The sequence below is a fragment of the Crassostrea angulata genome, chromosome 2 (assembly GCF_025612915.1).
Source record: "Crassostrea angulata isolate pt1a10 chromosome 2, ASM2561291v2, whole genome shotgun sequence".
Classification (NCBI taxonomy): domain Eukaryota; kingdom Metazoa; phylum Mollusca; class Bivalvia; order Ostreida; family Ostreidae; genus Magallana; species Magallana angulata.
The window spans coordinates 35,115,116-35,141,333 of NC_069112.1; the positions used below are offsets into that span (position 1 = coordinate 35,115,116).

The following is a 26,218-nucleotide window of genomic DNA, read 5'->3' on the forward strand; positions in this document are numbered from 1 at the left end:
TGTCATAGAAAGTATAACGGTCTATATACAGACCCTGAAACGTACTACTACACCAAAAAAGCGTGCAACTTTCGTGCGAGAAACGTTTCGTGTAAACCGTTTAACGTTTCGTGTAAACCGTTTAGCGTTTCGTGTGAATCGTGGAGCGTTTCGTGTAAACCGTTTAGCGTTTCGGGCAAAGCGTGCGAGAACCGTGTGAAACGTTCATCAGATTTTATTCGGAGCTCTCTGACAATTTCATTGTTTCAAAATAGCGCTTGTGTTAAACATTACTTTAAACTGTTTGTGATTGGCAAAACTCCTTTGAGATATTCTCGTTGAAAAAAATCTATAAGAAATGATATACTTATCTTTTTACAAAATTGAATTAATTTTTAACAAACAAAAGAAAAGAACGCGTATTGAAGGAAGACTAGTTACTGAGACTATCCGGCTGTGTACAACCAGTACACATAACCTCGGACATCGGGTAAGACCTGCACCTGGCTGAACCTGTCAATCAAACTCTTTGTATTCGTTTCATTGGATGGTCACGCGTCTTTTTTTTTGTCAATAGCCAATAGAAATTTAATGACTTTAAGGTAGTCAGAATCAGTATTTGATGATGCACACAGTTACAATGATAGATTATTTAACATTAATTTGAACAAAATTAAATGTAAACATTGAAAGAAAATATACTGTTCATTTCTTTGAAATGCAGGAAGTAAATTCTTCTGAATCCCGATTAAAATATTTCTACAAGTTATTATTTTAATTATTTAAACACTGATAACGGAAAACAGCAAGTAATTAACACTCTGAAATTTTCCTAAAATGTACACATGCAATCAATTATTATGGAAATCTATATGCATAGTACTTAATTCAAATAGATTATGATAGATATATTGTACGCCGTTATGCGGGGCGCCGATTATGTATACGAATATTGAGACAAAAATCTAAATCATTTTTTATTTTTTGTTCTTTTCGAAATCCGAAATAGTAATGACAACTTTCTTTATTGTTTAATCCATTGATTTTTCTCTGTGATATTATGTACGGAACATTTATACACGCGAATGATTCGACATAAAAAAAACTAACCGGTTGTTTTATAGCATTTTTCTAACTTATGTGACTAATTTTATTTTACATAACTTTCAAAATTATCAATGTAAATAATTACAGGTTTATTTACAGTTAGTATTTTTACGTCGTTTTCTCTGAAACCAATAAAAATATTAATGTGAGAAGAAAAAACAAATCCCGCCGAATACTAAAAAACCAAATTATCAATGTAAATAATTACAGGTTTATTTACAGTTAGTTTTTTTACATCGTATTCTCTGAAACCAATAAAAATATTAATGTGAGAAGAAAAAACAAATCACGCTGAATACTGAAAAACCGATTTCAGTTTGTAATCATACGGATTTTATTTTTGGTATTGAATATTGTGTTACGGTAACTTTTTTCTCTGGAATTTTTATTATTTACGGGACAAGATAAGAATTATGGATATTTCTTTTGAGCAATAAATATATTTATAGAAGTAATTATTTTGGCTAATTCTGTGAATAACTAATTTTTTGCTTTAAATATAAGTACCAAATTAATTTAATAATCAATTCAATACTTATGTACATATATGTTTATAATATCAGTATTTCTATTATTTCGTGTTTTCTTAAAATTAATTCTTACTAACAGAGTCAGGGTAAAATCCGAGAGGACCCGAATCGATCAGGATAAAAGCGTGTCCAAAGCGTGTGAAAAGCGAGCAAATCGTTTCGTGCGAGAATCGTTTCGTGTAAACCGTTCAGCGTTTCGTGTAAATCGTTTAGCGTTTCGGGCAAAGCGTGCAGCGTTTCATGTAAACCGTTCAGCGTTTCGTGTAAACCGTTTAGCGAGCGTGTAGCGAGCGTGCAGCGAGCGTGTGGTGTAGTAGTACGTTTCAGGGTCTGTAATTATTACAAACAAAATTAAAAATTAAATCATGCCCCCTCCCCTTGGCGGTTGCCGGTTTCAGATTTGCTTCTGTGTGCATACATATGTACATCATCGTGTGCACAGATTTAGAGAAGGGTGGGAGTGAGGGGTCCCGACTCCCCCCCCCCCCCCCCCCCATGAAAATTCATTTATATCAATTGTAAAATTACCAAAAATACACCTTAGACCCCAATGCTCTTACAGACATGAAAACGCTCTAACCCACTGCGCTTTAATGTTAGGTAACATTATTTGGGGGGTAAATATTTAATAAATATTTAATATACTTTATTGTTTATCTCAATAGGAAGTATACATCACAATATGCAGGTGTCCTGCACCACCTTAAAGTTGTTATTTACCTTATAAAATGTTGCAAGTGGATTTGAAGAATTTGTCTGAAGTTACGTACACAACACAGGTCTGCAGGGATCATTAGCGGGTACTAGTTTTATCCAGCTCTTCGATTAGATGGGTTCGCGTGTATACATACATGTCTGTGTTTTCCATATGCAGAAAAGGATTAGTTAAGATCAGCTAAAGGACTTCATTATTGTGTTTTAATTGGAATTATCATTATGACGCTGACCAATATAGGTAAGCATAATACATGTAGTAGCAGTAGCACAATATAATGAGATGCCAGCATTCATATATAAGTTCTACTTTCACTTTCTAAATGTGATCTCCCTTTGACCATGTTGACAGCATACTGTATCATCATCTTTTAATATCTAAATAAGCTTATCATCGTTACCTATCCTATCGCATTTGTAAAGTTCTGTCATTTTAGTTGCAAAAGTAATTTTTTTCATTTGTCAGACTTGCACTATTGAGTTGACCCCATCTTGACCCTGTATAAACAATTTCTTATTAAATTTGTGTATTACATGTAAGTAAGTGTACTAGACACTTAATTATCATTTTTATATGATTTATAATAGGAAGGAAGGAGTATTTCTTTCTTAATGTATTATAATGCATCAAATACAATGTAGGTCATGACCTGATGGGACTACCTGTTCTGACCCCACGAAACAGGAAAATACAAAATATCTTCTAATGTCATTATGATGCATCAAATGGTGTAAAGTACATTAATGACCCCCAGGTGTTGTTTGTTGGCTTTGTCCGAGTAAGTGCATAGGAGAGTTGATTAAAATCATGCAACTCCCAATAAAGTATTTTATCTTATTCATATGTTACAGTAGTGTTTGATCCATGTGGGTAATTCCTAGCCTAATGATGCCACTGCTTTGCTTAGAAGACTTTACAATTGCCCCAAATAGGCAAATACACATGCATATAACATTTTGTTTATAAATCTTAAAAATTGAATTAAGCAATTTCAAAATGTTAATGTGCATCAGGAGAGAAAAGGCAATCAAGAAATGATTTAAAATTTGCTACTGCACACATGTAAGATTGTATTCAGAAGACTGAATCTTAAGAACCACGTTAGATTGGGAGGGGGTGGGGGTGGGGGGGGGGGGGTGAATGTGGAGTATAAACATTTATAATTTGAATCATTTATTGTTATTAATTTTAACTTGTCAATGAATACTAGTTTAATAATGATCCCAAGGTAGAAATATGACCTCTGATCAATATCTCAATAGATCATTTGTCAATTAAGCATGGTGTAATGTAATTTTTTTTAAGAATAACATTTATATTTTACCAGTTTATAAAAGTTTTTAGACACCCAAATTATAGTTTGATTTAATAGATCATTCGACAATTAAGTGGTTTATATTTGAGCTTGTTTGGGGGTGGGGGTTCCAAGTCATATATTTGACAATTTTTTAAAAAGGACTAAGCCATACTACAGTCATGAACATGAATAGTATAGAACAAAACACAAACTAATACATGTACAATGTATATATACATAGGAAGTATTACAAAACATAGATGATTGATGTATATCTGGGTTCTTGAATCATATATCATGTACATATTATGTAATTGTTTCTTTGTTCAAGGCATTTCAGATGGTATGTAGGTCATGATCCCAAGTGCTCTTCCTGAAATTATCAAATATCATAAAAACTATTGAGATCCCCACCTTAATCCAAAGATATTATTCCTCCTTAGGTCATGGCGCATCAGATCATTATGGCATGTAAGTCATGACCCTAACAGGTGTCAAAAGGTGTGGGGTCTAACATTGAACCTTGTACAGTCAGTTCAAGCATATCTTTTACAACATACGCCATATCATAGCATAGCATTGAAATCTCATAGCATAGCATTGAAATCTCATAGCATAGCATTGAAATCTTATAGCATAGCATTGGAATCTCATACCATAGCATACAATCTCATAGAATCGCATTCGTCATACCATACCATAGCATACCATAGCATAGCATACAACATTATTTTAACTCGGTTTTAATTTTTTTTTTTTTGAAAAAATAAATGTGTACATGATAGATTTGTGGTAAACTTTGGCTTCTTGTTATTTTAATTCGAAATGTGTGGAACTCTTCTGTGTATGGAGGCGTTTTTGTTCAAATCTCATAGCATACCATAGCATAGCATAGCATACCATACCATATCATTAAGCCCTTCATTTCAATTTCTCATAGCATAGCATACATATCTCATAGCATAGCATACAATTCTCATAGCATATCATTAAAATCGCATACCATAGCATAGCATTAAATTGTAAAAGATATGCATGAAATGACTGTAGGAAGAATCGTAGACTCTATTTTAAATGGTAATTTGAAAACGGACAAAGATAATAATATAGAGTTTTCATAATCATATATTGACTGTTACTTGCAATATATAGGGTTTATTAGATCTGACCCCTGGGGTCATCTCTACCCCCAAGAATTTGAAATTACCATATATCTCAGAAACTGTTATAATCATGACCCCTAAACCATGTATATTCATGTTTCTGATGTCAAGGGGCATCAGATGTTATGTAGGTCATGGGCCCTGTGGGTGGTCCTGACCCCCTCAAACAGCAAGTACACGAATATCTCGAAAACGGTTGAGATCCCCACCCCTTAACCATATATATTCTTGATCCTTAAAGGGCATCAAAAGATATGTAGGTAATGGGCCTCAGGGTTAAATTTAATTTTTCAAAACCGTAATGCACATCTACATTGGTCTATGGAACAGTTCCTATCATATCCCAAGATATGATGTGTCAATCCATTAAATCATAAAAGGAGTTCTAGGATCTATGCTTTTTTGAAGTGTTTACGTCAATTTTCTGCTACTTGTTGACTCCCTGGATGAAATTTAAATTTTTAAAGCCTTACTGCACATCTATAGAGCAGTCCCTATCATATCCCAAGATATGATGTGTCTATCCATTAAATCATAAAAGGAGTTCTGGGATCTATGGTTTTTTTTTTTAGTGATAAACGTCAATTTTCTGCTACTTTTTGACTCCCTGGATGAAATTTAGATTTTAAAAATCTTATTGCACATCTATAGGACAGCCCCAATTATATCCCAAAAGATGACGTAGCTACCCCAAAAGTTGTAAGAGGAGTTCTGGGAACCATATTTTTTTTTGCCAAAAAACGTCATTTTTTGTTGCCTACTGATCCCCTTAATAAAAAAAAATTTTTGGAACCTGATCACAGTTCAATATGACACCCCCAATCATATTCTAGAAGATCATTTGGCTACTGCAAACAAAAAAAGACGTTTTTGAAACCAGTTTTTTTTTGTAAAAAAAAAACGTCTTTTTTTAGCAATTAATTGACCCCCAGGACAAAATTGAAAACTGCGAAACCGTATTGCGCATCTATAGGATACCCTAAAACATATTCCAAGAGATGATTTGTCCACTGTTGAAAATGTAGGAGGAGTTCGAGGAAGAAGTTTTTTTGTGAAAAAACGTCATTTTTTACCAATTATTTGACCCCAAGGACTACCATAGAATTTTTGAAACCTTTTTACAAAACAACATGACACCCAAAATCAAACTCTAAGAGTTCAGATTGCTGGTTTATAAGATGTAAGAGCAGTTTGAGAAAGTAAAACGTGACAGACGGACGGACGGAACAGAGTAACAACAATATACCCGAACTTTCTTTAGAAAGTGCGGGTATAATAATGAGGTTCCGCAGCACTATTAAGGTGTACTATGAAATATCAAGTAATTAAGACGTTCATTAAATGATGCATCTTTTATTACAAAATATTATGTAAAGTTATTTCATTATGATATAAATTTGATATTAAACGAAACAACATAGTAAATACACTTAGTATGACACAAAGTGTTGTCTCTTGACTTGACATTCACATAATAGGTGTTAATAATTCTTACCCAATTTTTGTCATAAACAATATCAATATCGCAAAGGCTATATTTTTTAGAAAATAAAAATATATGATAGATAAATTCAACTTATCTATAAGATTTTGAAAAGTTCTGCAACTTTATAAAAAGTTCATCTTTCATTTAAATAAATATCAAAGGAATAAGATAGAGTTGAAAGGACTATATATGTGCGGTTTGGTCAAATATCTGCCCCCAATTTTAACCAAATTTTAAATAGTATCGTATAAAAATCACATCTTCATAAATCATTGTACATTGACGCATATCACTTTAATCTTGATTTTAGTCGTCATTGTGCATTCGCTGTTTATCTATGACGTCATCCAAATGACCTACATGTAATTCTTGCAAATGTGTAAACAAACGAAAATATTCTCATTTTTGCTTTTTATTTTGCATTCGGAAATATAGAGCGCAGGTCTGCTCAAGTACGATTTTAACATAGGTTTGTCTTCAGATAATTATACACGTTATACAAAAAAATGGTACTTGAGCAAGCCTGCGCTCGATGTTTCCTGGTCGAAAAGCCATCGGAAAACACCGACATTTTGCTACAAAAATTAATTTATCAAAATAAGGCAATCTTCATGACGTCATTTCTACATTATGACATTATGGTGATAAACGTTTATACCCTCATTTTTCAATACGATTTTAACTATCTTCCATCTTATTTTTAAATCTTGTAATAAAACTTAAATTTTTGGGGCAAATGCATAATACATCACGTAGTCCTTTATATGACTTTAGCATTTTATATTACGTATGATTTATTCATTCTATATATTTCATAAAAGAAGAAGCACTTAAAGTGAAATAAACATCCCTTTATAAAATAAAGAAAAAGTGAATGCCCTTGTAAAATGCGGATTTATATAGACTTTCCGATTTCAAACAGATCGAATTTTTACATGAAACATTCTAGAAAAAAAAATTCCTCGCAATCGAAATAATTACATGCTGCATTAAAACAAACATTTTTTTTATAGCATTGAATACTGCAATTATTGTTGGAAGATAATGCTCCGCTAATTTATGAGATGTGTTTTCACATGTTAAAAAGAAAGAATGATCTACCTCTCACTACTTTAATAAGCGTCAAAGATTACCTTATCACGTCATATCGACAAGTGCATCGCTATCAGTTAATTGTTTATATTTAACGTTGCTGAACGTATTCGACTACAAAATTGCACGTAAAGGTACTATTTAATTTAATTTAACGTGTTTCTACAATTATAAATAACGAATAACGTTAATTTTTTGTATCATGTTTTGATGATTTATTGTTCTATGTGCTGTCATAGTTAACATTTCCCGTACTTTTGCGTCGGCGCGACTACATAGTAAAACTTTACTGTGCTGCGTTGTTACTCATTAAGAAAAAAAGAAAACAAAAGCACGACATAAACTTAGAGTAATTTACCTGTTCCGGACTAATACATTCCCCGGTCAAGTGATTGCATTCTTGGTTACTGCAGTTTATGCTGCATTTTTGGGAACAGTTTATGCCATAAAACGTTTCTTCACAATCTATATACATTTATATAAATTTAAAACAAACATCGACTTTTAAATACTTTTTTGTTTATCTTCATCAGGTAGGTGATGCCAACTATCCATTGGTAAACTCAAAACCTCCTGCATAATTAAATTACCAATGAAATATTAAGTAATATTTAATACCTATAACCAGATATCAAATATGCTTTGACCATGTATTCTGAATGACGATAAAGCGGTAAGACATGTTAGCATCATAGTTAGATAATTAAATGGTGTCAAATAAAACGTATATGTGAATGAAAACTTTACATGTATAACTCTAATGTGAGTTATTGATTTCATTGTCTGTTTATATCATTCAATGGCAGACAAAAAGAAGAATCCGAATTATTTTTTTTTAAAATTAAACCTTAGATGAATATAATCTCTTCGATATCAAGAGGTTGAAAAATGTCAGAAATAAGGATTATTTTAGATAGGTATTTACGATTAATACAGAGTGATCCATTGTATCCGTTAGAACACCCATCTAGACATGATCCATCCACTTTATTACATGGAAACCCGTTCCGACAAAAACCACAGTTGTGTAGGCAGTTAATCCCATACTTCCCGGAGTCGCATTCTAAATCGAAATGTTATTAAAATTATATGATATTAAATAAACTTATTAATACGGTAAAGATGTAGATAATGCTATCACGTGTAATACTGATTGACGCCTGTAAAACGCTAGTGACAAACATATTAAAGGTGCTACTATTCGCAAGGTTTCATTTTGATTACATTACTACAATGGTTTCCAATCGCTGATTCAAGAAAATCATATAAAAACATGTTAAATAGGGGCGTTCATCATAAGTTGTTTGATTCTTTTCGAGCAAAGCCCCAAACGCTATGTGTGTTGATATCGTAATCAGGATCCTTTTGGATAACTATTACAAACTTAAAAGGGCCCTTTTTTGAATGGCAAAAACAAGTTTAAAGTGGAGACTGAAGTCTTTTAAATCAGTATCTAAAAAAGTGAATTTACAAATGTTTCAGAATAGTGAAGGCTTTGTTTTTCTCGGGATTAAGATTAGTGCCTAAACAAAAGTACAACGTGGTACAGCAAAACTCGGTTATAACAAAGTCACTGGGACCAAAGAATTTACTTCATTATATCCGTAATTCGTTATAACCGTATAAGAAATTCATTAAATCTACATAGCTGGGGATCCAAGATGACTTCGCTATGTCCGAGAATTCGCAATATCCATGTTCGTATTAAACGAGTTTTACTGTACTTTTTATCATTCATGAGTGTACATTTAATAGTCATCGCGACATAATAGTATTTTGAATGCACAAGTGTAATTCATAGTTCTCTTGTCTCCGGTCGGTTTGTGCACAATGTATCGACCCCTGACTACTATTTTGGTGTTGAACATGCCAAACATAGGAATGTTTTATAAATAGAGTGCCAGATACACACCATAATAATCTTGTTCATAAACTGTATCTATCTATTCTATCAAATCAGTTCAAGAACCGAAACTTGACTTGATTTTTCATTTTAAGTGTAGTTTTAACAAATATCACTTATTATGTTGAGCGGACTCAAACTCGGCAAAACGATTTGAATCCTAATTTTCTCAATGCGTGTTAAAAACCGAAAATTACAATAGTGATTCTAAATTTTAAAAAAGTTCATGGTTTTATATGCGAATTCTATTTTTTTTTAAAGATGCTATTGCTTGTTTTAAATAAGTCTAGAAAAAAAATGATACATAAAACAAATAACTCATGACTCGACAAGGGTTGGTGCATAATTTTAAATGCGAGAAAATGTTTACCTGTTTTGCAAATCTTCCCCTGAAAACCAGCAAGGCATCCAGCTGAACATTCCCCATTGATGTGTGAACACTGGTTTGAGTCCCGACAATATCCACATGTCTGATTGCAGTTTAGACCATAAGATCCTTTGTTGCACGCTTTTTCAATTAAATATAGCTTTAATTAACAACATTTTTACATTTTGGGTTAATGTTGGGATAATTTTATTTTGTTTTGGGTTTATGTTTTATAAAATGAACAACCAACGGGCAAGAAACAGTTTATATTATTAAAAAAATGTTGACTTATACTTTTTAAGACACTACAAGTACGTCACAAGATGGTGATCTAAATGTTTTGTTAAACTGTTTATATCGTTCTTTTATGATGTATATCATCAAAGCTCAGTGGTTTAGGCATTGAGCTTCTGAAACGGAGATCATGCGTTCAACCTGCCTGGAGGTTTTGGGTAATGTTTAGTGAATTGAATTTTTGAAGATGTAATTTTCATCCAAAATTGCACATTTTTTCGCCTAATTGACTTAAATACTTCTTATCCATTTTGATATCTATAATAATTATGAAATGTTCTACTGACTTGAGAATATATTTTAAGACATGGTGATCCACCTTAAATTGATTTCATCTCTTCAACATAAAACAAGTGAAAAGCTGTAAATGTGACAGCAAACCGGGTTTACTTTTATGTTAAGTGTATCAATAATCCATGTCAACCCTGAATTGATAAACACCAGCTAGCGTATCCAGTAAAATGGAGTATCCTGTATGCAATATTTTGCCAAAAAAAATACTTAGTTCAAAAGCTGGTATTTTTTTCATAAATTATCAGAAATCAAAATCCTAGCAATATGCACACCTCTGATATATCTATACAATTTATTTTAAAAGAACAACTTCCTATCTTGAAAACTGTATGAGTTATGTGTATAATGAGGGTACCCAATATGCAATATTTTGCCAAAACTGACTTAGTTCAAAAGCTGGTATTTTTTTTCCATAAATTATCAGAAAACAAAATCAAAAGTCTTAACATAGCGGAGATATACGTCTTTATTCTCTCGTGTCGCCAGTTTATTTTTGTAAGATTTTAAAAAAATCTGTGCGAATATTTCTCCATTTGTCGAGGTACTGTTGTTGTCATATGGAAAAACCCATCGGGTGCCCTGGACCGGTAAATGTCCGAGTAAAAATAAACTAGTGACTTTCAGAGAATAATGACATATATCTTCGCTGATATTTTAATATAGTAGTATAGATTTTAGTGAAAATATACAGACGTGTTTTACACAAGTCCCCTTGGTAACCATCATCACATCCAGTTAAACACGACCCATTTGTATTGCTGCACTGCTCTACATCACTACAGTTCCCACATGTTTCATTGCATTCAATACCATACGATCCTGTAGAACATGCTATTGAAAAAGAATTTTCTTTTAAATTATCCGGAATATAATTTTTTAAAACTTTTTGGAACAGTCATTCTTATTTCAATTTTCAAAGCGTAATCGTATTATAATTCCAAATGTATGTAGAAAAAAGAATATGTTGTTAAAATGAATGCGTGTACATTGTCATTGACTTTAAAACAATTATTATCTTAATTGATTAACGTGTCACCTAAACAACGCGGTGCAAAGAATTTACGTCTTAATATGGAAACCTGTATTTAATTTTATAAAACAAATTGTTATAACCTTTATGACAACTGTCTCCCTTCCAGCCTGGAAGACACCCAAATTCACACAAACCATTTTCAGTGTTACATCCGTTACATGTGTCGTTGCATTTGTTGATACAATTTTGTCCAAAGAATCCACGCGGGCAGACTATGGAAAACACAACATACTGAATGAATCTATTAATCATCCATCTCTCTTTCATATATATATATATATATATATATATATAGAGAGAGAGAGAGAGAGAGAGAGAGGGAGAGAGAGAGAGAGAGAGAGAATATCTATATTGTGTGATTTTATATTTGCTTTATCCAACGAGTTGAAATGGTGTATATATTCGCGAGGCTTGCCGAGCCAATATAACCATTTTAACGAGTTAGTTTCTGAGATAAATCTAACTGTTTTGATGTAAAGTTTCACTGAAATAAACCTTGAAATTATTTTTTAACTCTAAATAATTTTTCTTAGAGCTTATTCATTTGTCAATGATTAAATGGAAATACTGATCAGAAGACTTGAATGATCAAGTTTGTTGACATACACAAAGTTGGTAATGCTCGTTAGTTTGAATTGACTCGAACGAGTTGTTCATATTTTATAACACAAATAACAGCTTAATGATTCGAGATTGAAAATAGTGAATAAGTATGCTTACTGGTGGTGAGATCAAAGTCTTATGAAACATTATTTTGGTAAGTTCTTGTATATAAACACAACCAGAGCGCTCTTTTTTCATCGCGTCGTCCCAATGAACTCCTTGATAGTTAACGTGATTTGCAGTGTTATACACTACACAAAGCAAACTGAAAGTTTGAAGGGGACTAAACTTATCAAAAATCTTGACAAACAAGAAAAAAGGCCGCCCCCCCCCCCCCCCAATAGCCCGGGTTCCGACGCCTATGCTACGCAGTTATGTGTTTGCCTTCATATTTGTAATTTAAGTCTTTGACAAAATCCATTTTAAATCAATTTTTGTAGTAGATATAGTAATGTTGAAAGTACTTTAGCAAATCTTCGAAAATAAGTCACTAAAGCGTTGAAGCGAGGTGATGTGTCAAAAATAGTTTGGACCGGAAGTATTTGATAAAGCATCAACCGTTTGATATAGCAAAGGTTTATCACACCGGTAATATACATCATCGTATGAGATAAATTTATATATATATAAAGTGTGTGCCCAAACATTTCAATAACTCTCAAATTAACATATATACCTACCCAAAGTGAATGATATAGATTTACATAAAGCACAGGGAAATTCACTATATAGGAGCTCCACCTCCGCCCCGGCCGAAGTTTGAACGCACAACCTCTGGAACCCACTCTCCGAGCAGTGAGCGGCCACCGCGCTAGCCATCTAGGCAACACAAACAAATCTTGCTTTCAACGACTAACGAAACCTAGCAGGCTGCTCACTACCCGGTCGTTTGTGATACTGGCGGAATACAGTTAAACGACAATTTGAGAGGATACACATTGCATATATAATAATATATACATATAGTAAGTATAAACATTGCAATAAGTCTCAAATTGACGTATACCAGCCCATAGTGAATGATAGAGATATACATAGAGCACATGGAAATTCACTATATTGGAGCTCCACCTCCGCCCCGTCTGGGGTTCGAATATATATATATATATATATATATATATATATATATATATATATATATATATATATATATATATATATATATATATATATATATATAATTTATCTATCTATCTATCGTGATCGATCCATCGATTTATCAATCAGTCATTGTCAATCAATCAGTCATCAGTCATTGATCTGTTATCTGTTCTTTTTTCTGCCTTACATCCTTTAAATATCTATTATCATATCTATATCAAAAGGAACGGTGATGCCAATAGTGTTAAAAGGACATGGTCATGATTTTGATCAAAGTTGATGTCTATTTTTATATTGTTAACAATACTTTAGTAAGGCATTTCTAATGATCAACCAACATTAGAGTGTCAGTTTCAAAGTTATAAGCAACATACGGGGCGAACAATTGTGTGTTATGTAAACAAGACTCGTGCCATGTTTTTGTTAACATTGGTTCAATTTAACGTTAACAAGTTCTTTTAATGAGGCCGAGTACAGATCGAGTACGCAGCGTTTCATTTGTATTGTGACGTCATCTTTTTGCCCGGTTGACACCATGGCGTGATAGTTTCAACTGCAGATTTTCAGCGAAATTTGTTAAAAATAGCTCGTTTGACGCGTAAAATTGATATTTTTAATTGTGAAAATAAATATGAATGTTTCCAAAGTATAAGCGATATTTGGGCTCGGGTCGAAAACGTGAAGAGGGTTCACCGAGCCTAGCCCTCTGCCTCGTTTTCTTAACCCGCCTAAATATAGCTTATAAAATTTCAAGACAGTAACCATGCATTTTATATTAATGACCCTTAATATGTGATGTTATATATTTATTTATTACTTAAATATGTCTGAATGTTTTCATAATACTATTAAGATCACAATTTCCGCCTTTGGCAAATAAAAAAATAGCCATTATCTGACAAATCTGGGAAATTTGGCATACAAAAAACAACTTTGATAAGACCCCTGGAACAGACCAGGAGGTAAAAGGGTTCTTTTTTTCCATTTGATGCATTTTAGCAATAACTTTAATATGTAGAAGAGAAAAACATATCTACGGCAGAAGTTAAAAAAAATGTGCAAAATTGATACATTTCAAGCAAAATCCCAAAGGGTCCTATGATAAAAATGAACAAACTTTGAGATGACCCCTTAAGCAAACGGTGTGGTAAATGTCTTATTTCTTTATCTTAAAATAATGATTACATGTATATCAGTAGAAATTCATGTAAAAAAAAATTCATAAAAAATTCTAGGGCAGAACAAATAAGACCCGGCCTCGTTATATTGATTTGTCTATCTGCTGATTAGTTTTGATAGTTAGAAAACAAGAGGACCAGGGGCCACATCGCTCACCTGAGCAACAATTGCCTTAATTCTGATCAAATTAGCATCACAGTTTCAACATATCTTGACAATTAAGTACAGTAGATCTTGCTAAAAAAGTGAAAATCTGCCAATTTTTATCCACCTCTTTTTTTTGGTTAATACAAAGCCCCTTTTGTTGTTGTACTTGTAGAAAGATTTTTCTCTATTCCTATATGCCCCCCCCCCCCCCATTCTGTGGCCCCACTTTTCTTTAGGGAATCATGGTTTCATTAAACTTAAATCTGCATAACCTGTGTTTTTACACTAAGTACTGAGTTTTGGACCGAAAACTTTCCCAGAATATTTTTAAAGATTTTCTCTATACATCCCTAAGTAAAAATTGAAACCGCCATCACGGCCCCGTTCTACCACTAGGGACTGTGATTTTGCAAACTTGAATTTACACTACCCGAAGATGCCTCTACATAAGTTTAAGCTTTTTTTGGCCAAAGAGTCTTTAAAAAGAAGATTTTTAAAGATTTTCTCTATATATTCCTATGTAAAAATTCGTCCTCCATTGTGGCCTCACCCTACCCCTGGACTATTATTTAAACAAACTTGAATTTATACGATCTGGGGATGCTTCCACTCAAATTTGGGCTTTTCTGGCCTAATAGTTTTGAGAGGAAGATTTTCTATACATATAAAAATTTATCCCCCATTGTGGCCCCGCACTACCCCAGGGACCATGATTTGAATAAACTTGATTCTACATTATCTAAGGATGGTTACACGCTAATTTGAGCTTTATTGGCCAAATAGATTTTAATAGAATTTTTTTAAAAAGATTTTCTCTAAACATTCCTGTATAAAATTTATCCCCCAATGGTGGCCCCACCCTAACCCCGGGGACCATGATTTGAACAAACTTGAATTTACACTACCTGAGGATGCTTCAATTTTAATTTGAGCTTTTCTGGCCTAATAGTTTTTGTGAAGATTTTTAATGATTTTCTCTTTATATTCCTATGTAAAACTTGACCCCCCCTATTGTGGCCCCACCCTACCCCCAAGGGCTATGATTTGAACAAACTTGAATCTACACTACCTGAGGATGCTTCCATTTTAATTGGAGCGTTTCTTGCCTAATAGTTTTTGAGAAGAAGATTATTAAAGATTTTCTCTAAATATTCCCATGTAAAACTTGATCCCCCAATTGTGGCCCCACCCTACCCCCGGGGACCATGATTTGAACAAACTTAAATCTGCATTACCTGAGGATGCTTCAGTTTTAATTTAAGCTTTTATGGCCTAATAGTTTTTGAGAAGAAGATTTTTAAAGATTTTTTCTATATATATTCCTTTGTAAAACATGATTCTCCTATTGTGGCCCCACCCTACCCCAAAAACCATGATTTGAACAAACTTGAATCTACATTACCGGAGGATACTTCAATTTTAATTTGGGCTTTTCTTGCCTAATAGTTTTTGAGAAGAAGATTTTTAAAGATTTTCTCTATATATTCCTATGTAAAACTTGATCCCTCTCTTGTGGCCTTCATATCTTTAATCTACACTACCTGAGGATACCTCCATACAAGTTTCAGCTTTCCAGGCCGAATTGTTGTTAAGTAGAAGATTTTTTTAAAAAATACCAACAAATTTTCAATATTTCTCAATTATCTCCCCTTTAAAGAGGGCGTGGCCCTTCATTTGAACAAACTTGAATCCCCTTTTATACCCTGTCACACCGGAGCTGCGTCCTCAAGGCGACCCCGCTGCTTCCTTTAATAGTGTAAAACGCCAAGGTGAACGCAATTGAGTCTCCAACAGCGCCGTAAAAACGCAATGGCGTCTTCGTCCGTCGTGCTGGGTCGCCTTGAACATTGAAAAACGCCATGCGACGGCGCGTACTTTGAACATGCACAAAGTACGTGCTGTGGCTCGGCGTTCTGATGAACACGCCATAGGAGCGTAGTGAGATCGCCGTGACAGCGCCGTTAGATCTCCAACAGCGCCACGAGAGCTCTGTCGGCGCGCTCCAGGAACGCAGCTAATCGCAGTGTAGACGCAGTGATACATGTAAGTCAATTGCGCTTGCACTGAGACCTCAAGGAGTCCTTTAGGATTTCACTGCGTCTCTATTGCGCTCTCACTGCGCATCCACATCGTTTGAACAAGTTGTTTTCCATTTGGCTGCGTTCACACAGCGACCCCAAAGAGCTGTTGATGCGTTCATCGCGCTCTCGGGACGTTTCTTCTGCGTTTATACCGCGCTCCCACGGCGTTTCTAGTGCGTTGTCATCAAGACCACGAAAACTCGAAAAATGGCTGTTGAACAATAGCAGGCGATGTAATAATTATCAAACTGGATGTAGATGACTATGTAAAAAGTAGCATTTGCTAATATTCCAACCTATCAATGGACGTAGGTAGATGGGATTCATGCCATTTGGTTCTGATGTTTTCAAATCAACTAATAACGGATCTTTTTTGTAGACCTGACTAGTAAGAGTTTAATCCTAGTCCTTAACAAATTGTTTAGAAGTAACTTTGTTTCAATTACAATGTACCTTTTCATAAAATCAAAACAATTTTTTAATCATTTGTTTACTTATTGTAAATTCTTGTTTGTTTCCCATACAATTGTACAAATTAATATTAACCTACCAAGAAGTAACGAACGTCTTGTTCACGCAGTCAGCGCACAGAGCACGCCGTGGACGCCCGGTAAAATCCCCTAGCATGCCATGAGCGCGCGGCGGAGACTCAGCGAGAGCGCAGTTAGTAGCCAAGTAGAACTCCGTGAAGACGCAGTTACACGCCGTGGGAACTCCGTAAGAACGCCTCGGTCGCCGTCAGGACGCCGTGACGACTCCACTTGTAAAATTTTCAAATAAACCTGTACATTTTTTTTATTCTCCTTGCAATTCTACGGCGATTCCATGAATTTTACAACGCCGTGAACACGTCGTGGGGACGCAGCTTGGTGTGACAGGGCTTTTACCTAGTGGTGCTTTGTGCCAAAATTGGTTGAAATCTGCCCAGTGGTTCTTGAGAAGAAGATAAACATGTGAAAAGTTTACAACGACGAAGACAACAACGACGACAACGATAGACAACGGACAAATTGTGATCAGAAAAGTCACTTGAGCCTTTAGCTCTGGTGAGCTAAAAAACAGTTTCTAGCATTTATCATAATCATTTTAAGTGTAAACTTGGAAGATTCAGAATGTACATAAAACATGACCTAAGCCTTGTTTACATAGCAACGAATTGTGAGCTCTGTATCTCTTATAACTAGACGAATGACACTCGACGTTTCTATATACACATGTATATTAGAAATGCCTTACTTAAGCACTATTATAAACATTAAATCAAGAAAAAATAAATTTTGAAAAAAAATGTGACCAGGCCCATTAAAAAACTATTATCCTTTAAAATTATAAATACATTACAATGAAAAGCCGTCGTTAATTTCGAGAAATCAATGAATTACCTAATTCACAGCGGTGACCTTGGTACCCAGGTTTACAGCCCTGACAGGTGCCCGTCTCTATGTGACAGTACTGACAGGTAGCGTCTGGACATGGAAGGGAACAATTAGTTCCGTAATATCCAATAGCAGGACATCCTTTTAAAAAGTCATTGCAAATGTAAGTTAATCGTCTTTTATTGAAATAACCGTTTTATATAAAACGTTCAAAAATGGATTTGTATTATCTAATATATATATCTTCTTTTTTTTTATTACAAAACATTGCTCTTGAACTCTTATGGACTTAAATATGTATAGTCTTTCTCAAGATATTTTTGCCGCATATTTTTCGATATTTATAAATACCTCTTGGTTCAGACGATGTTCATTCAATAGTATGAGAAAATATACAAAGATTTCCTTTAGAAACGCATCTAGTGTGTCGGGTTTCACTACAAGGCTAAAAATAAAAAGTCTACGGGGATTTTCCATTGCATAAGAGATAAGGGCACCCAGATGGTAACGCTGAAAAATCGTGCTAGGTATCCCAGGTGACTACCGAGTAGGGAAAAGATAACCCTTTATTAATCTCCTTAAGAAACTGTTTTCTTTCTTGTGAATTTTTAAGAGGAAAACACGATAATGCGTGAATGGCGTTGTCCTTGAAATTTTCCTTTTTAACGATTTCAATTGCTCTTCTTTTAAATGTATGTGTATTTTTATTGAAAATCGTCCAAATGTGCAGCATAAATATTTTGGGACAGACTGTAGGCTCTCTTCATATTTCAATTTATTTGACACACCTACCTTTATTTTATACATTTGAAAAAAAATAATTTATGCATACCATGCATCAGGAAATAAAAACTGAATTTTTGCTTTTTTGCTCAAAACATTATGTTCAGTAATATTCGGAAGAAAAAAACCTGTCAATGGGTTTGCATTGTATTATAATCGTTTTGTTGAGTCTACAACAAACAATTTCATTTCATGGGTGAAAAGCTTGATTCGTTCGATTGTTTTCTTGTGGGACTAGATACATTATTGATCTAGATCCAAACAAATTTCAAACATTAAGCAAAACTATAATGCATACAATGATACGTATTCCTTTATTTTTTTTTTTTAAATGAAAAAATATATCAATTAATACTAATAACCAACTTTATGTATCTGATTAAATCGATAACACTATATAAGTTTTACCAAATGACAAGGACGATTGTATATGAACATTTTGATTTAAAAATAACTATTCATCTCTGCTATATTTCTAGGATACTTATCACCTTAATAAATGGAATGGTTTTATTTGTATATAGGAATCAATTGATTTTTAACGGAATCAATTCCATCAAGTACATAAATATTCTCCTTCCTATGTTTAATGTGCAGAAGAGAAATTTAATGTCGTAATTTACATTTTAAAAAACCCAGCACTTTATTTATTTTACGCTGATTGAAAACAATTATGACGATTTCAGACTTACTTTTTCGTTTTGCTGAATATTAGGTTATCCTTTTACCCAACATAGATGTTTTACTTTTCGATAATAAAAACGGACACAAAAAGAACTACATGAAATTGTATCATAGTGAAGGTTTCACGCACCAAAAGTCGTTACCTATCAATTAACAAGTCGGACATTGCAAAAGTAAACAAACCGAGTTGTTTTTGACAATGGTTCATTGCCACTTGATTGCGGTTTCTGTCTAAAAATAGTTATAATGGGATTGACTCACTGTAAAAAGAATTTGAAACTATTTAATGACTGTTGTAAGAAATAGGCATTAATAGCAGATGCATCTTAATAATTGTATAGTTATTAAAAATATCAAGTTTCAATGAGAGACGTGTGGCTTTTGATGAATGCCACACTGCTGTATTTACATTCACTTGCGCTTGCGTGGCTATGAAGCGGGAGAAAAATTCAATATTTTCGTTTTGGCCCAACGCTTAATTCTAGTTTTTTTTTTTTCGGTTTAATTTGATTTATTTACTTTTGAACACTGTTATTCTTTAAAAAGTTTTTCTTTTCATATGATATATAAAATATGTGGAAATCGTGACGATGTCGCTTAAAACAGATACAATCCATTATAAGTTTATCACTGTTGAATATACGTTTAGTACATGTTGCAGTTGCCTATAAACCGTTACCATTGGGTTTTATTCTTTCTGTATTTGTATTGAAATAATTATTAATATTTATTGTTTTAAAGGGAAACCTATCGATAATTGATAAAACATAAACTTATGAATTGCATATATCAGAGACTTACACATAAAATTTCATTTTTTTAAATCATACTTGATTTTTTTCAATTTTTGTATTTTTCATATTCCTCTCAATAGTCATTTGCTGTTTCTCAGATGAACCTACATGACACAAGGTGCAAAAATATACATATGGTATAGGTGTAAGGATCTCAACCGTTTTCAAGATATTTGTGCACTTTATGTTCTAAGGAGGCCAGGACCATCAATGGAGATCATCCACTACGATGGTCAATCAAAAAATATAAAGACAAAGTGGTTTTATTTAATATATTTTTCCCAAAAGCCATAACATATATAAATCTATGCACTAATTTTTTTTTATTGTTATAGAAAGTTTTGGTTCAATTTATAAAACGGATCTTTTGTTACCCACTTAAAAAAAACATGTTATGTCATCACTGAGCACGCTGACGTTTGAAACATGGCGTCATGCAAAGTTTTTAGAAATACTCTCTCTTAATATATATACTCTCAAAATGGCACTATACCACTTCACATCTTATTTTCTCGAGAATCATAAAATAGATCTTAATTGTTTATCCATGTGTCTTACATATAGTTTACAGAAAACTCCGAACGTCAGATGACGTTATTAAATATTTTTACCAAATATTTAGAGATATGATTTTATATTTCGAGTGTTTGACGCCAAACATACAATAACCGCCCACCAAAAGTGTAATACTCAAATTTGCACCATTGAGCACTTTGATAATTTGTATGGGCGTTTTCCGAGTTAAATTCGTTTTGTGTGTAATTCTCGTTGCGCCATGGCGTCCGGCAGCGTCAACATCTTAATTCAACTTTTTAGAGAACTATCTGTCTTTAGTAACTGATTTTCGTTCAACAAAGCAGTATATCACGTCATTATTTGGTACATAGAATATAAAGACAGCATTTAATTTGGGGTTTCAATATTATTTTGGTTTTAAAGCTGACATGAATTCATTATTACGCATTATTTTTCTTTTATCATCTACGACCGCCATATTAGTTGTCAATTTCTACTGTTCTGCTCTTTGCTACACACCCCCTGAACAAAAGCACTATTCATGCTTCACCGCATTCAGGTATTTCATACACACGAACACAATATATTGGGCAAAACGACATGTTGAAACGCGTTTTGAACAAAAAAATGACAACCACCGCACTGGTAAGGAATATTCAATGGACGACAAAACAAGGCAGGCTAAAATCCAAGCACACATATTTCAAAAATTCTCGATAATTGCAGAACGTTTTCGTGTGTATGTTAAAACAACGCGCATGGGCAAACCCTACAGTATGGCAGATTGAGAAATGTCAATGATCACAACAAGTTGCTGTCCTTTAAAAAAAGACTACAATACGTGGACCATTTGCATGTGTTTCCAACGAAAACGTGAAAGCCTTAAAATTATCAGAGATTCAACAGAATCTAGCCCTCTGCTTTTAACCACTTAATGTGTACGTTGTATTGCGTATACATGCATGTATAGCCCTGACTTTTTATCTCAGAATTTAAAGGATTCATACTTCTAATATATAATAATGATTTATCTATGAATGAAGTTTGCATGTATGGTATCAGGCATTCGGTGAATTCTGCTATTTGTACACACATTACGATTCGCTTTACTTTATTAACTATGCAGTGACAGCTTTGTGTAAATTAAAAAAATTCACATTTTGATGCATTTTTCTTGAGATTTAAACTTTTATAGTGACATAATTATTCAATCATACTTAAATGCTTAAAAAATTTAATCGAGAAGTTCTCTAGTCTCGCCTACTATAAATGTAAAGTTAAGTTACATGTGTATTCGGAAAACAACAAAACATTGCAAATTATGCTATTTGATGCATGTTGTAGTTTCGGCATAACATTAACTTATTTCATAATACTGATAGTTCATACCACATGCCAATCATTTCTTTAAAAGGAATACCTTGTCTATACCGTTTACCGACAACTTTACAATTACAGCGCCTTTAAACTTATATGTGTCATATGGCACGGAATCCCGATCCCGTTTCAGATAAACTTGTGCTAGCCTGGTTCCCTGAGCTACCCATTACGCACAGAAACCAAGCTAGCTCTTGCGCAGGCTGAATTTTCCCCCATAGCATCCGGTTTAACCTCGCTTATATATTTTCTGCGTGGACCTCAGGGTCCACGCAATTAACGGGCGTTTTTGTAGAAACCGATGGAAACGATGTTACGTTGTTACTTGTATTGTTGTCGGGGTTTTAAAAAAGATACAGACTTAATGCACTCTGTTTGAACAACACACTTAAAGTGAGGCAGAACTATATGTACAAAATAATGTAGTGGAATTCATTTATCACATAAATTGCGCTCCATACATGCGAGCTAGAATTATCTCCCTTGTTTTTTGATGCATCACGTGTCAACACACTGAACAAGAAACGTTCCATTTTGAAGCTTGTGGACCACTACAATGTATGTTTTTGTTGTTTTATATGTGCTACTCAGTTGTTTAAGCTTATGAATACCTTAAATGATAGTTTTTTCTTTGTAAACTTTACTTATCATGAAATTAACGGTCAGCAATGATGTCAATATATTACTAGGATATAGTATTTCCTTGTGCAGTTTTGAGTATTGTTCCCATATAGTTCACCATATTAGACTGTCAGAATGTTAAGAATTACACATATGTCAAAGTTGAAGTAGGATTTGTCAGTTTTTCTAATCCAAGTATTTCCCATTTTTTTTATGTATGGAACGGCATTCTTGTCATCAACAGTACTTTCGTGAATTTATAAGACTACTGTTTAAATGCGATTTTTGTTCTTTTGTAGCTTTTTACCTGCTTTATTCAATAAATCATGAAACGAATAAACTGGTTAAAAACTTTCTGTAACGGAGACAGATCAACAGTTACCTTGGACATTCTTTCAAATAATAAATATTTTTTTGTATTATTGGTTGTAGTTCCTTTATTCTTTATTACAAACATTTTACTACAATGTGTAGTTCATGCATTAAGAAGTCCGTGCAACCCGATTGCCTCGATCGGAAGCAACCGACCGTAAATTTCTCAACCGGTATATATATCCCTGTGGCAGTAGAGGAGCAATCGAAAGTAATATGTCGATTAAATTCTTTTATGAATTCATGTCAGCTTTAAACCTAGTTTATAGAGATATTACTTACCACACTATATGGTTAATTGTTTACAAAACACAAATTTTGACCCTTGCCGACATTTTTGCTAGATTAATTTCTTAATAATTCTTATATATAAAGGAATATACGATTTTGTTCAGTTCAAATTCTTTGAAATTATTGTCTAATATACGATTTTGTTAAGTTCAAATTCTTTGAAATGATTGTTTAATTGTGGCTTCCAGATTCAGTAATTATATGACGTTAGGTAAAACAGCTATGGGGAATGTCCTTGAATTTCTTATTGACCTTCGTACAAACCATTTGATGCCCCTTGACAGAAGGAACAATAATATATATATAGTTAAGAGTGGGTTTAGTGTTTAAAATATTTGGGCACTTCCTGTTCTGGAGGGTTAAAATCACCATCGGGGCTGATAACCTATTTACATACCATTTTATGCGCCATGACAAGGAACAAATATATATATATATATATATATATATATATATATATATATATATATATATATATATATATATATATATATATATATATATATATATATGTGTGTGTGGTTTAGGGGTAGGGATCTTAACATGTTTTGAAATATTGGTCATTAACATTTTCAAGGGAGCTGGGATGACCCTACGGGTCAGATTGAATTACTCCAAACATTGCATGTAACAGTCATTATGATTCTGACGACCATATCTTATTATCTCTAACCGTGTTTAAGTTATAATCATTTGCAATAGAGTCTTCGATTTCTCCCATAGCATGCTGTGTTAGATCCTTCATCTCTTTGTCCCTTCCAATTTGTAAAGCAATATGAGCTGTATTTTTTATAAATCAAATCATTAATTTTTACAAAAAGAACAATTTCTCTTCTAAAGAATATATAGCAAATCAATTTTTGTACAGGACGACAATTCAATTTTGTTCCAATTAAAGCCTCTCAACGCCTTTTCGTACAAAAATATGGATAACAGAAATTTACAAGCCATGATATGTTTTGAATTTTAACTATACTCTATCCCGAGTTTTTGCTTCCACCACTTTATTTGCTTGATATTTCAATAATAGTTACATGTAATACCTTTGTGCTCAAACTACGTTCAGATTAATGTCCAGATTAGCTGTTTTGAAACGCCCCATCTACCGCTTCAGGTTTCAATACACATCCAAAAATTGAAAGTTTACGGAGATTTTGCATTACATCAGCCATTAATAAGCCCAGATGATAACGTTAAAAAATTGCAAAATGTATTCCAAGTGTATTCCGAATGATTTATGAATTATAAATCTCCCTAAGAAAATTGTTTTCGTTCCTGTGAAATTTTATGAGTGAAAAGGGATAATTGTTCAATGAAGATATCTTGTATATATATTTTCTTTCATCGATTTCAATAGTATTTCTTTCACAGGTATGTGTATTTTTAATAAAATCATCAAAAATTGATGGAAGCAGAAGCAATAACTTGGGACAGACAATAGAAAATAACATTTTCGTGAAAAAAAAAATGTTAAACATGAAAATTGCAGCTCATATTGCTTAAATGAATAAAACCAGGGAACACAACTAGATATGCAATTTTATATATCCTAGAATTTTGATAATTTCATTTTGCCGTCTTTGAGATCCGCAATGGACGAATTAAAGAAAAAATGTAAGAAATGTACAAACAAAAAAAGTATTCAAAATTTGTTTTGGAGACTTGATAATACCTATAACGGGTAATTTTTACGGCTGTAATTTTTTACGAATGTGTCATAAAATAGGGTAATTTGAATTTTTACGCGTTATTTTTTTAACGAATTGGACATGTCCGTAAAAGGTAAATCATATGTGGTAAAATGGGGAAATATCACCATGACTTTGTTACAGTTGACACATACATATACAAATCAGAAAATTGTTTTTCTGTTAACGATTCCTTATATTTATAGCTAGGGATGTCAAATTGGTCAAATTTTAGTACTCGGTTACTCGGACGTTTTCCGATCGAGTGTAAAAAAAAAAAGAACAAGTACATTGATAACTGTTAAAACTAGGTCACTTTTGTAGAAATTCCTCCTTATGTTTATGACAAATGTGATTTAACATGTCTGTCGTTCCCCCCGTATAGAATAAACAAGTTTACCCGCACAGCTGATATTTTACGTTTTTTGAATCTTCAGTTCTTTCCAGACCATTGAAGTTTAGGTCTGTTCAATTTCTCTACTGTGTGATATCTAATTTATATAATAGACTATATGAACAACGATGTTCAGTGAAAACAAATCATTAAAGTAAGCCAAAAAAATAAGGGTCGAAGACAGCCAAAGGTGAGAAAAGCTAGGTAACAGGTGCTTGGTCACGATAATTACTATATAAACACTGCCACAGGCAATAACGGTCATTTAGCATATTTAGAGGCGTAGGAAATCCTAATAACTGTATGTACAAGTGAAATGGACGTTTTGAGTTTTAAAACCGATGTTTTAATGCATTATTAAATAAATTTAGAAATATTAAAAAAATATACATCCGAGTAACCGAGTACCGATTTTAGTATTCAATACTCTGACGTTCGATCGAGTACCCGGTTAACCGGGTACTCGTTGACATCCTTACTTTATACGTTTACCTTTATTTCATATGTGATATACACCATACTTATTCTTATTTATCTGGGTATCATCATTGATGTACACCATGTTCTCGTCTCAGTTCGATTTACCGGGAAAAAAAGAAAGATAACTCCATTTCAATAAAAAAAATTCTCTTTCTTTCTCTCCCAACCAAAAAAGACATATAGCTACTAACGTGGATTTATACGAAGTTTTAAAAAATACTCAAGACTGACTGAAAGATCTGAACTGTTATCACCACCTGACCAAAAACGCCCAAATATACCTACATGTACATGTACATGTACAGTCGTCAGGGACTGAGCTGAAGGTCATGAACATTACTCTCATACGTACGATGTAAAAATTTTCGTGCGGTGTTTTTTTAATTCTGTGAAAATTTACGTGTTTAATTTTAACGGATTTATATAACTCGTAAAAATTAGTTAAAATTAGCAGCACTCAAAAAATAGCCG

The 26,218-nt window shown here is 33.3% G+C and overlaps 1 protein-coding gene across 1 annotated transcript in view; it reads right to left on the reverse strand.

Annotated features, from left to right (window-relative positions):
• Positions 1-26,218, reverse strand: part of LOC128174257 (receptor-type tyrosine-protein phosphatase zeta-like) — an 80,251-nt gene that overhangs the window by 15,774 nt on the left and 38,259 nt on the right. The window contains exons 4-9 of the mRNA XM_052839852.1: positions 17,754-17,888; positions 11,341-11,472; positions 10,921-11,058; positions 9,643-9,780; positions 8,295-8,432; positions 7,728-7,834 (exon numbers count right to left, since the gene is read on the reverse strand). Coding sequence (XP_052695812.1) covers positions 7,728-7,834; positions 8,295-8,432; positions 9,643-9,780; positions 10,921-11,058; positions 11,341-11,472; positions 17,754-17,888 — 788 coding nt within the window. The remainder of the gene's footprint in view (positions 1-7,727; positions 7,835-8,294; positions 8,433-9,642; positions 9,781-10,920; positions 11,059-11,340; positions 11,473-17,753; positions 17,889-26,218) is intronic.